This window comes from Zingiber officinale, chromosome 1B, assembly GCF_018446385.1.
Source record: "Zingiber officinale cultivar Zhangliang chromosome 1B, Zo_v1.1, whole genome shotgun sequence".
NCBI lineage: Eukaryota > Viridiplantae > Streptophyta > Magnoliopsida > Zingiberales > Zingiberaceae > Zingiber > Zingiber officinale.
In genome coordinates, this window is record NC_055986.1 from 29,201,977 (window position 1) to 29,215,900 (window position 13,924).

Genomic DNA, 13,924 nt, shown 5'->3' on the forward strand with positions numbered 1-13,924 from the left:
CGGTCTGCAGAATAGCAATCCCCCCTCTAGGTATATTAGATTGGTTAAATTTAAAAGAAAAAAAAAATCGACCTGCCTACTCGTGCTGTTGGGTTGAACATTTCTCAATCAAGTTACACGTGTGTATTAAATTTTAAAAAAATTATAATTAAAGCATATAAATAGCTCAGAATATGCATTTTTTAATACATTAATATTAATTATTATTTTTACAAGAATATTTTTTTATAACAGAATTTGATAGAGCAAAACTTAATTAGTTTGCATTAGAAGCTGAACTCCGAAGAAGTTCGCCCATCCATCTCACAACTTGGTTTCAGTTGCGCCACTAGAGCCAACAGCAATGGTTTCACATCGAGTGTGACGACGGCAGAGCAGAGTTTTCACTATCCAAGGTTAAACCTACTTACCAACAGCTTTTTGTTCTAGCAACTCATAATTTTAAGTATTATTTTTTTCAATCAAGCTACAATTAAAAGCCCAGGGCAATAACTAAAAGCTCTTGCTAATTATTTCGACTTCAATGTGCAAAATTTCATGTCCAGCTCAAAGAAAGCAACAATTGTTGATAGAGACACAAGGAAACTAAAACCTCACTAACTAGCTAAAATTGATTGAAAAAACTGCAATGATCCCGAATGAACTTGCAATGAAACTCGATCAACTACGTCTAGAGCTCATCCTGCAACCATCAAATGAACAAATTGTTAGCATCATTGTTGAGATGTACTAAATAACTAACTGCATTTCCAAAATAAAAATTGATGGAATGTATTATAGAAACAGGGACACGAGATAAAGAGAATTTTACATGAGTCTGCTTTTCATCCTCGGCATCTGAATCAGACTTTGCATCATCTTCTGCCTCATCCTCGTCTTCAGCCTGTTATTGTGCAGATTATCAAGTGATTCACTGAACAAAGTCACTAAGAGGATACAAGAATTGAGAATGAGTCAATTAGAATCTTACATCTACATCTGACTCATCAGCTTTTGATTCCTGCAACAGATGAAATGCTTGGTTAGAAAGTCTACATAGACTAGTTGTATAGATAATGAAAAGTCACATAAGTTACATTGATAGGACAAGTGTTGGGAGAGACGCAACTCCAAATGACAAACTTTTAAGTCTCAACTATTTCAGACTGATTATATGGAACTTATAATACCAATCATTAAACTCTGTGTGTACATGGCTGTTAATGCAAAGGCAGATCAAAATAGAAAATATATAAAATATCCGTACAACTTAAAAAACAAATTGTAATCACATAATATGAGAAAGATCCTTCCAGAGAAAATTACTGAAGATTAGCAAATTCAGGTAATTGCTACTGGTCAAAGAAATGAAGTTCCTACAAAATGAAGACATGATCTGATTCTTAATAGACTAGGATAACCCAAAAAATAATAATACCTCCTCTTCCTTCTTTTTCTCAGCCTCATCAAATGCTGCCTTCTCAGCCTGTAAGAGAAAATCCAAAAATAAAAATAGGGATCCTACTGAAAGGGCGTCCAATAAAATCTCATGATAGAAATATTTTAGAACCCACATCTTTATTTTTGCCCCAAGTTTCTACAACAAGCTTTTTGGCATATTCAGGATCATCAGAGACCAAAATGTTATCAAACAGAGTTCCAGATTTCACCTAAGAAACACATTAGCAAATCAGATATGCAGATTTACAAACCAAAATGGGCAACTGGATTAATTTTGGAACATAAAAGTGTAAAGTAAATCTACCTGCCATAATTCAATGCCTACATATCTCAAATTGGGGTAAGCATAGATGTAGGGATCATCCTTGAAATCTGCAAAAAAAAAAAATAAAAAAATAAAAAAAAAAATAAAATTAAAAACATTAAAAAATAAAAAAAATAAAGAAAGAACATACTCAAACTCTAAAGTGAAAAAAATAAAATAAAATACCTGGGTTATCAATCAACGGTGCCTTCCATTTTCCCTTGTAATTGGGATTCTTAATTTTCTAAACATAAAAATAAAGAAATTAGAATTCATGTTCTTGTTCTATGAATATCCTGTTAACTAATTTTATGGTATATAGACCTTTTGCTTCCAGGGACCCTTGTATTCAGGGTTGGGAATGGTCGGTGCTGTCCATTCACCATCTTCTTCATCATCCCAATCTTCAGGCTGCAGATATACCAGTCATGTAATGGCAAAAGCCAAAAATAGGACAACATTGACACAGGAATAGCCCTCATAAAATCAAGAAACTTTAAAATTTTACCTTTTTAGCATCAGTATCAGGAATCTCCTTGGGGATATCATCATACCCCTTCAATAAGAAAATTAAGAAGGTGGCTTAGCAAGATTAGAAGAAGTGCAGATCACGCTAAATAAAAGATGATTTTACAACAGGAAGATGTTGTGACATCCCAATTAAATACAGAACATTAATTGTGCAATAGTCTGTAATCTGTTTGTGATTTATATGTCATCATCCCAAGTAAAATTTGAACCTTAGTTGTGCACTCCGAAGCATTCTGTATGTGATATGTATGTACGTTATCATGCTAAGTAAAATCAGACCTTAATTTCATGCAATACTAATTGGTCAACGATTTATACCTACAATCACATCCCAAAAACAATAAATGAGATTAGCAACCATAAAATTTCTGAGGTATGAGCATGAACCTTGCCTGCACGAACAACTAATGGAGAAAAGAAAGTGGAAAACGCCAAATGAGAAGAGCTATAATTACCTCAGGTTTCTTGTCCTCTGGATCAGGGATGTACTCCTTGTCATCCCAATCTTCAGGCTGCAACACAAAACAATCAAAACACATGAGAGTTAGCACACATCACAAGATATGAACCATTTGTAGATAGTACTTACTTTCTTGGCATCAGGGTCTTTGATTTGCTTTGGAGGAAGAATATCCCAATCGCTGTACAAACTACCTGTTTGCTTCTCATTGTTATCAATAAGAATGCTATATGTAGCATCTGGACGGACAATGAAAGTATACACATGGGTTAACTGATCAGTCTCGCATGCAACTTCTTTCTTAATCAAGTGGTTCTTTCCATCACGTGTGAAGATGGCATGAACCTTTTTAGTGCTGTATCCACAGATATCAGGTCCAAACATAATACTGCAATTTCCAAATCCAAAGGATCAAGTTAGTTAACGACAATTGATATAAATGAAGTCAGGAACCAGTACAAAATGACTATTAGTACCTGTAAGGTGTATCTCCACCAAATTTCTTCTGATCAATTTCACCACTAAGCAATTTAATGTAACCGCCGCCACAGTCAAGTTTTTGTTCATGTTTTACTGAGAATTGGAACACTAATGTCTTGTCTTTGTTGCTGAACTCAGGGAACTCTGCTGAAATAGCATAGAATCTGTAGTCTTCAGAGGTTTGGATTCCTGAAGGCAAGATTACCGTTAATCCACCAACTAATTACAAAGCTAACAATATACAATTGATTGTTTGGTTAAACACATTAAAAGTAATTTCATTAACAAAAATAATAATGGCATTGACAAATGAGAGTACCTTTGTCTTCAGCATCGCCTGTCCATTTTCCAGAAGTGTAGTTCCATTCTCCTGCCATGTTCTCATCCTTCTTCCAGTCGGATTTGATCCACCGATTCTCCCATCCATCTTTGGAAATGAATTAAAAAAAAGTGAAATTAAGAACAAACAGTAATGTGTGTATCTTCTAATTTCATTTTCATAAGCAAAATAAAATGTGAAATTTTTAGCTTCAGCAAACGACAATATCAAGTACAAAAGGAGGATCCAATCGGGGGATAATAATAGATTCAGCAAACAACAATATCACATACAAAAAAAGGGTAATTATATGTAACATTCCACGCAATCCCAGAGAAAATTGTCGCAATGCCTTTTACTAACGGTTCTAACGAGTTATTACAATCTTAGATAACCCCTAAAAAACGAAAAAAATATATATCATTTAAAGGACAGGGATCAATTTAAAGAATTAGCAACTTCCTGACTAAACCAAAGGACTGAAAAAGGCCAATGCAATTGAAGAAAGAAGAAAAACTATAGCTGGGTAATTTTCATTCCAGCCGCCTCACACATGGAACAGAGTGAAACCAGACAGATGCTCGAAACCATTATCGTTGTAAGCTTGAGAGGATGATACAAACATCATATACCATCAGCAATCAGCTCCAGAAACAGGAAAAAGTGATCGGCAAAAGTTAAATAAAAATTCAAACTACGAGGGAATAAATGCGCATCGAGATCGGAGGAATGGACTAAATCCAGATCGCGAATAGATCGTAGAGGAGCTCATACCGTCAAATCGTTCCTCGAAGTAGACGTCGGCGGAGACGATGGAAGCGGCGGCGATCAGTGTCGCTAGGGCAGCAACGAGAGGACGACTTCTCCAGATCGCCATTCCTGGTGGATTCTACATTTTGGATCTTATTATTCGATAAATAGAAGAATTTTTGCGTTCTAGAAACTTCCTGGTAACTTTGCTCCGCCATACCGACTTGATCCCTAGGAGAATCTATCCAATGGAATTAGGCCATGTGGAAAATCGACGTGTTGGATGTAATAGGCAGTTACGAGAACTTCTAAAGATTAATTGGGCCAATAAAAAAAATCTTTTATTTTTATTATCGTAGCACACTTTGCCCAAAAAAAATCGAAAGGGGATTTATCAATTTTTTATATGGAGCTTCAATTAAAAATATAATTCCAATTTAATTAAATAATGATAATTTTGACCAAATTATTATAATATATTGGTGTTAATCAAAACTACGTAGACCATTATAAATATTGCTGGAAATAATTGGCATTGAAGTTGAGCCAAATATAACGTAAACATGTTGGAATAAGAGTATTTTGAAAATGAAAAAAATGGTATGAGTGTTAATTTATTTAAGATGGGTGCCTTTTAAAGATAAAAAAAAAATAAAGAGAGTTATTTACATGATTGCCAATCATCTCCTTTTAAATTATATAAAAATGTTTTTATAAATAAAGAGTCAGTAGTGAAGGGATAGGGATGACAACCGGATTCGGATAGGAGTTTAGCCTATATCAAAATTTATCCTGTAAAAAAAAAAAATAAATAAAAAAAATTCAAACCTAGAGCCCCACCTAATTTTTTAATCCGTCCCATTTGAATCCTGCTCAAAACTTAAGACGAGACGCAGCAAAACTCGATAGGTCCATGATGAGTTGGATCCACTAACCTTAGGACTCCCTCATTAATATTATTGTATATATTATATAATATAAATATAAAATATAAATATTATATATATATATATATATATATATATATATATATATATATATATATATATATATATCTATATAGGGCCGAGGTGGGTTCATTGAAACCTGTAATCCACTTTGAATCTGTTTTTAAATTTGATCAACGAATTTAGACCTGTCTCGTAATCCGTTTGATCATGTTTAAATCTATCGTGAATGGGACAGGTTTAATATAAGATCAGATTTAAACTCGACTCATTGTCATCCTTAGTACAAGATAATAATATAGGAAGGTAAATCATAATTAAGATGATATAACAAATTAATTCATAGTCGACCATAAGTGAGATGTTACAAAAGACATGAATTCACACCGATCCAACTATGTTGATCTATAAAGAGTTAATCGTGATTTAATGGATGAATTTTTCTTAATAGATGATTGACTTAAAATAATACATAATCGTGATTTGATGAATATTTTTTAATGGACAATTGATTTAAAGTGTTGATTGATGGATCGTCCATTGCGAAGATATATCCCAATGGCAACAAACTATCCTTCTTTTGCTCTCCCTCGCTCATTACTTAGCCATGTAAAAAAAAAGAGTTCCTAGAGATTCTTGTCAATCTCTATCACCTCTTTCTCTCATCATAGAACGACAATGATAAGGGAAGAGAAGAGGCTTTACGGAGCCGGAAGGAGGAGCGTGCGAAGTGAGGAAAGGTGCGACGTCTGAGGGGTGATTAGTTTGTCTAACGTCTAGCCCCACGTTAATCATACTTGGTGTGCTTTTTATAGAGGAAATTATAAATATGTTTAGGGTTGGTTCAAAAACCCCATCCAGTTGTGTGATAGACACAGCGAAAGAATATTATTCTTTCACCATGTACTAAAGAGTAGTATGTGTATGCCACCTACATTAATTTTTGAAAGGGTTCTTTTGTAAAAGGAGCCTTAACAAATATTGTAATTTAAAATATTTCTTGATAAAATTTAAATTATTCGTTTTAGAAATGGTAAGAACTATCACATTTTATATATTTAATTTTATCTTAAATATCTTTGCTGAGAGAATTTAATAAATTAATTCAAAGTTAAAGGCTAGAAATAAAGAAAAGGAAAAAGTTACTCATATTATTAAATTTAAATTTAAAATTAATAGTTAGAAAGGTACCCTAAATCTTAAATAGAAAAAGAAAAAAAAAGGACTAAAAACTCGACTTCAGTTGAAAATTTAGAAATGACATCTTATTTCTTACTCTTCCAAGAAATGAGATAATCATAAAAAAAACACAGCAGCTAATGATAGATTTGTGATCTGTAGGATCACCAGCTCAATCAGCATTAGAGTATGCACATAACTCTAGAGATGAAGTAGAAGGAAATAAAAGATTTTGAAATTGAGTGTTTGAAGATACCTGAGAATACGAAGAACAACAGCTTAATGAACTGTAGTTGATACAACGATAAATTGACTAATTACATGAACATCATACGTAATATCTGGACGAGTCACAGTGAGATAAACCAAGCTTCCAACAGTAATTTTGTACAAACTAGGATCCGCCAAAGGTGAGCCATCAGATGGAGAATATCCAACATTAGTCTTAATAGGAGTATCAACGACTCTATTATCATTAAGACAAGCACACTCAAACATATTAAATATATACTTTGACTAGGATAAAAGATAATCTTTTGGGGAATAAGCGACCTTAATGTCCAGAAAGAGTATAGTATACCTAAGTCTTTCATAGCAAAATAATTAGTCAACTCATACTTTAAGGAATCAATTCCATCAGAATCATTACCAGTAATAATCATGTCATCAACATATAATAATAAAAGAATATGATATGTACTCATACATCTGATAAACAATGCTAAATCATGATTACTAGGATAAAAATCAAGAGAAGTAATCACTGTAGAAAACTTTTCAAACCAAGTATGAGGTGTTTGTTTAAGACCATAAAGCGCTTTATGAAGCCTATAAACTTTACTAGATTAGTGTGAAATACGAGGAGGAAGTGACATATAAACTTCTTCATCAAGATCACAATTTAGAAATGCATTCTTGATATCAATCTGAGATATTTTCCAATGACAAACAGAAGCAACAACAATCAGAGTATGAACAGTCATCATTTTTGCAATGAGAGCAAATATTTTCTCATAATCTATGTCATTCTCTTAAGAATAACCTTTAACAATAAGACGAGTTTTATATCATTCGATAAATCCATCAGATTTAGTTTTGATTTTAATCCTGTCTGAGAGTCGAGGCAATGACGTGACGCTCCTTATGACTGGTGGTGGACTCCTCGTCGATGAAGCCTGTAACCACAACAACGTCAGTGTCGAGACGTGGAGGGGTTCCCCGGCAATGGCCCTCCGACGCTCAAGTTAAACACCGACGATGTAAAAGAAATGAGGAAGCAAAATGACAAAATAATTGTGGCTACAGTAGAGATTATGCATACATCCGTCGTACGATCTTCTGCCTGACCATGCCGCCAAGCATGTCCTTTGTCGACGACACATGTTCCCAGGAGGATATCCTCTGATCCTCCTTTTTTTTGTTACAGGCCGAGCGAAAGAGCCGCTCGGTCAGCTATCGACTGTCCGATCGATCTTGTCCTCCGGCTGAGCGGAATGGCTGCTCGGCCAGCATCCGTTGTCCAGGCTTCGCTTCTATGTAGAATGGAGCTGTGTTTGACTGTAGTATGCTCGGTCATCACTATTTTGCCGGTGTGAGTTTGAACGAGCTTGCTGCTCGACACATACCCTGTTTGTCTGAGTGCCGGAAGCTCGGTACCTGGCTGAGCTGTGCTAACGTTTGCTTTATGTAGGCTCGACGGTTCTTCATCTCGGTCGAAAAAGGGGGTTGCCCGATCGGATGATAATACCGAGACGTTGACCAGCTTAACTTTGACCTCCACCCTGTCATTGACTACCCAGCTGACCGGGGCCCCTCCTTATCACCGTATTACATGTCTCCCCCTCAAGTCTAGTCGAAGGAGGTTGCAAGTCCGACTGACTGGACGAGCTAGTATGGAGATCGGTTGGCCGATCAACCGTGATACTAGTGGGTACTCCGACCAATCTGCCCGAGGGTGTCGGACGACCCTACGATTGCTCCTTGAGGTCGATCGACACTTCGCTACTCGCACTTGGAGAAATTTGCAATTTCTATCCTTGGCTAAGAGCGGTCAACGCTTACATCATCCGAATCCCTTCAGAATTTGTGCAAATAATCTCCATTAAAGCCGAGCACATGCCCACGCCTGTTAATGGCGTTCATTAAATGCTACCCTGTAGGCATGTGCCACGTGTCACTATAGTCGTCATCGCACGCCCGAAGCGACAGACGTTGTTGTGACGTTTGGCGGTTTGAATTCAACGACAGGATCTGTGCTCCAACTTCTATGACCTGGATCGGACAACCTCGGTCGGCCGAGCTCAATCTTTATAAAGTCGCGATGCCGGCGTCTTTCTCCTGCATTTTTTGCGAAGGATGTCGGCGTTCCTCTGCGTGACCAGTGCTCCGGCGATCTCTGCTCCTGTTTCCAGTGACCTTTTCTTCTCTTGTAAGCTCTTTTGTTCCTTTCTGTTCTTCAATCTTTTCGCTACTTAGTTGTTTTCTGTTATCCGCTGTGTTCTATGTCTGCCTTTCTTCTCGTCGAACCTATCTTCTTGTTTTCCGACAATGGCCAATTCTTCACAGCCGTCAGACCCCTTGCTTGGGCTATGGTATTCTACCATGCAGACCAGGTTTGATGCGGGTGGTGCTGAAAACCTTAGAAACGCCTTCGGAATTCCTTATGACCATGAGGTCATTTTGGCGTCTTCGTCCGATCGACCACATTACCTGCCGACCGACACCATCTATTTATTCTGAGACCAGTTTGTGGTCGCTCTTCGCTTCCTGATCCACCCTTTCATTCTTGAAGTTTGTAATTGCTTTCGTGTTCCCCTCCCTCAACTAGTACCCAATTCCTTTCGTCTGCTATGCAGCGTTGTCGTCTTGTTCCGGCTGCACGACATCCCTCTAACCCCTCAAGTTTTTCATTATTTTTACTACCCTAAGCAGTCTGAGCTGGGGCCCTATCTCTTTCAGTCTCAGATCGGTCTAGTATTTTTTGATAAGATGCCTACTTCGAATAAACACTGGAAGGAGTATTTCTTATTCATGCGGCTTCCTGAAGGGCCAAGCTTCTGGTTCCAACGACAGGTCGGACTATCACCTCCGCCTGACCTGAAGAAGTATAAGAGCCGACCGGATTACCTTCATGCCACAAACGCGCTGGCCGGTCAGAAATACGATATCCATGTTGGTTGCTACTCGGAAAACCTAATGGTTCCACTGTAAAAAAATTTTGTACAAAGGTCTAAACCTTTTCCTATCTACCATGTGTTCTTTTAAATTAAACTTGGATCGCCTACGGAACTTAACACGTTTGATCCAAAGTTTAATCTATTTGTTCTTTTAGGTTTAGACTCGGATCTCCTGCGGAACTTAACATGTTCGATCCAAATCACCTAAGTTATTAATTTCATTAAATATTAGTTTCCAAAATTGGCTTCCAGTACTGACGTGGCAAGGCACATGACCTTCTTGGATATGGGAGCAACCACCACCGACTAGACAAAGCCTTTTAAGGAAAACTAATATTTAATTTCCTTAAATAATTTTAGGTCAACCGAAAAAATAATCAAATCACAAGGAAAAGAAAAACAAAAAAAAAACACACCATCGAAAACAAATTCGAAATACTAGAATCGCATGCCTCTTGTATTTGGTATTTTTACAAAGAAATAAAACTAGCATGATGCGGAAAAACATTACTAGTTATACTTTTCTTCTGAAGACAAAGACCTCTTGATCTTCTACCGTATTCCTTTTCTAACCTCGGATGTTGTGTGGGCAACGATCTTCCGAGATGAGAACCACCTTTCCACCTTCCTTCTTTCTTCTAGATTTCGGCCACAATAAATTTCTTCAAGGATGAAGAATTTCGGCCACCACCAATGCTCCAAGGGATGATAGAGACGAGGCTTGCTTTCTCTTCTTCTTCTCCTTCCTTGATCCGGCCACAAACAAGAGCTCTACCAAGAAGATAGGTTTCGGCCAACAAGAGGAGAGGAGAGAAATAGGGCCGGCCACCAAAACCAATGAAGAGAGGGAGGAAAAGAATAGAGGTTGTTCTTCATGAAGGCACCTCTACCCCCTCTTTTATAATCCTTGGTCTTGGCAAATAAGGAAATTTAAATAAAAACTTCCTTAATTCTTTTACCATGAAAAGGAAAATTTATTTAATTAAACAATAATTTTCTCTTCTCACATTACATGGCCGGCCACTTTTATTCTCCATCAAGGAATTTTTTTTTATTCACAAGAATAAAAACTTCCTAATTTGTTTCTAGTAATTTATAAAAAATTTCTCCAATAATTTCTCCTTCATGGTGATTTGTAAATTAAAAATCCTTTCCTTTTAATTCCACGTGATCGACCTTAGCATTAATCAACGTTGGCAACTTCTCACATTGATTTAATTTACAATCAAAAAACATGAGTTGCTTAAACAAGCTTCTCACGTGAATTTGCAAACAAAAACGTGAGTTGCTTAAACAAGCTTCTCACGTTGATTTAATTTGCAAGCAAAAACTGTGAGTTGCTTAACGTTGATATTGTAGGACCGTTAGATTCGATAGAGGGGGGGTGAATATCGATTCGAAAAAATAAGAGTTTAAACGCAGCGAAAAAGTAAAATAGACACAATGGTTTTACTTCGTTCGGAGCCTGTGACGACTCCTACTCGAAGGCCCGTGGTCCTTGACCACTTTCGTTGGGCAATCACTAGCAATTCGGAATAATAATTACAAAATAACCGTACAGGGAATGCTAATGAAACTGAAAAACAAATACCGACAAAAGGGAAAAGAACGGAGCGTAGTGTCGGAGCTTTGTTGGCGTCGGCCGAGCGGCAAGACCAAGCAGAGAAGAGTTCTCGCCTTGATTGATTTCAAGCCTCGCCCGGGCTTCTTTTATATGCGCTGGATTCCTTCAGCGCCCGGAGTGTGACATCGCCAAACCAAGATGCTCCACGTGGCGACGACTTGGTGGATAAAATTGCCTTCCGCGCCTGACCTCCGGCGGATCCTCCGAGCGCCGACTACCTTGTTCGTAAAACTCCCTTTCCGCAAAACAAAGTTAGTCCGAGGCAAATATATATCCTGTAAAACAGATTGTCAGCACGGTTAAAGTTCAACAGATAAATAAAAGAGTATGACTTAGATTCCGCCTTCGAGACTGTAATCTAGTCACGATCTCGACTTAGACATCCGAAATGGATCTAAGCGATCGACGCCTAATGTCCCTTCCCGGAGCGGCTCCTCACTCACTCCCTTCCAGTGACTTACCTTGCTTACCTACCAGACGTCCGGTCAGCCCGTCGACCCGTCTGGACTTCTCTCCAAGCGTCCGGTCAGCCCGTCGACCCGCTTGGACTTCTCGCCAGCTATCCGGTCAGCCCGTCGACCTAGCTGGACTTCTCGCCAAGCGTCCGGTCAGCCCGTCGACCCGCTTGGACTTCTCGCCAGCTATTCGGTCAGCCCATCGACCTAGCTGGACTTTTCCTGCACACTTGATCAAAGTGTCAGACAACAACACAACTAACTTAACCTATTTGTCATTCATCAAAACCTGGGTTAGACCGTTAGTGCTACCCGCACCAACAGATATCTCAAAGCTTCTCAAGCTTCTCACGTTGGCATTTCAAAATTTCTCACGTTGACACATCACAGCTTCTCATGTTGACACATCAACGTTGGCAAGCAAAATGTTCACAAGCTTCCCGTGAGTTGCTGTTCTATTCATGTTAATTTTAGCAGTGTGAAGCAACACCAACAACATGAACTATGATCCTGTCTGAGAAGCTGACCGTGAAGGAGATCCGGGAGAAGGAGACCCACTGTAATGACGAAGAATAATGACGGTGAAACCTCGACCCGAGAAACCCAAAGCGGATCGGAAGAAAACCCGAGTCACCGAAGGAAATCTGATAAGTAGAAAGAAATCCCCGTCCAAATAGGAGAAAACCGAGCCTTCAAGCTCCCGAGGCTCCCTGCGCACAAGAGACCAATCAACACTATCGTCAGTGACCTAAGACCGGGGTGGGAATCCCTGGCTAGGCCCTCCGACGCTCAAGTTAGGGATCTCTCTTGATGCCGAGGAAAGAAGAAGAAAGAAGATGAATGTGCGCAATTAGATGTGAACTTACCTAGCCAACGGAGAGGATTCCCCCTTTTATACCACTTCATATAACCTCCGTAGTCATGAAGTGGACCCCGGTTTGTTAGAGTTTGTTATGACATCAGCTGCGTACTTGAGGAAGATGATTTTTAAGGAATCTTTTCTGTACCCCAGATGTACCTTCTTTGTCGTTTAGCGCCTGCAAGACAATCTGAAAGCATATTTCCCGCCAAAAAATATATACTCTCCATCATAAATTATTCTATTCGATATATTCATGTATGATTCTTCTTCATGTGACTTCTATTTGTAATAATATTTTATTCAACATGTTTCTAAGGCATTCGTTAATCCTTTTGGCCGATATTAGTCTACTTTTGCTCTGGAATATGTATCAGTCGTTATTAACTTACCTTGATACGGCAAGCATGTATTGACCGATATGGGCCCACCTTCGTTCGGCAGACATGTATTGACCGATATGGGCCTACCTTCGTTCGGCAGACATGTATCGACCGATTTTGGGCTATCTTTGCTTTGGCATGCGTATCGGTCGTTATTAACTTACCTTTATACAGACAGCATGTATCGATCGATATTGGCCTACCTTCGTTCGGCAGACCTGTATCGACCGATATTGGCCTACCTTCGTTCGGCAGACATGTATTGACCGATATTGGCCTACCTTCGTTCGGCAGACATGTATTAACCGATATGGGCCTACCTTCGTTCGGCAGACATGTATCGACCGATTTTGGGCTATCTTTGCTTTGGCATGCGTATCGGTCGTTATTAACTTACCTTTATACAGACAGTATGTATCGACCGATATTGGCCTACCTTCGTTCGGCAGACCTGTATCGACCGATATTGGCCTACCTTCGTTCGGCAGACATGTGGCGACCGATATTGGCCTACCTTCGTTCGATAGGCATGTATCGACCGGTATTGGCCTACCTTCGTTCGACAGGCGTGTATCGACCGATTTTGGCCTACCTTCGTTCGACAGACATGTATCGACCAATATTGGCCTACCTTCGTTCGGCAAGCATGTAGCGACCGATATTGACCTACCTTCATTCGGCAGGCATGTATCGACCAATATTGACCTACCTTCATTCGACAGACATGTATTGGCCGATATTAGGTTATCTCTACTCTGGAGTGTGCATCGGTCGTTATTGGCTTTCCTCCTTTGACTCCTTTTTCCTTTTCTTTCCTCATCTGAAGACCCACAAAACCTAACCCATATCACTAGCCTTCCCTTCAAGTCTAGTCGAAGGAGGTGTAGACGACTGACTAGACATAAGTATGATCTTGTTTTTTCCTACCCGTGACTCTGCTCCAGATTTTGAAATGACCTCACAGATTTTGTGTACCACTATCTTAATAGATTAAGTGTGGACATACTGTAAGCCTTT

The 13,924-nt window shown here is 38.7% G+C and overlaps 1 protein-coding gene across 1 annotated transcript; it reads right to left on the bottom strand.

The window, feature by feature from the left end:
- Positions 1-489: 489 nt before the first annotated feature.
- LOC122054329 (calreticulin-like) lies at positions 490-4,437 on the bottom strand. Its single transcript, XM_042616063.1, has 14 exons — positions 4,309-4,437; positions 3,535-3,642; positions 3,212-3,404; positions 2,865-3,123; positions 2,731-2,787; positions 2,253-2,300; positions 2,069-2,155; positions 1,931-1,988; positions 1,745-1,812; positions 1,554-1,649; positions 1,418-1,465; positions 971-1,000; positions 812-883; positions 490-682 (listed from the first exon to the last, which is right to left on the bottom strand). The coding sequence occupies exons 1-14, from the start codon at positions 4,409-4,411 to the stop codon at positions 671-673; spliced, it is 1,239 nt and encodes a 412-aa protein (XP_042471997.1). The 5' UTR covers positions 4,412-4,437; the 3' UTR covers positions 490-670.
- Positions 4,438-13,924: the final 9,487 nt, after the last annotated feature.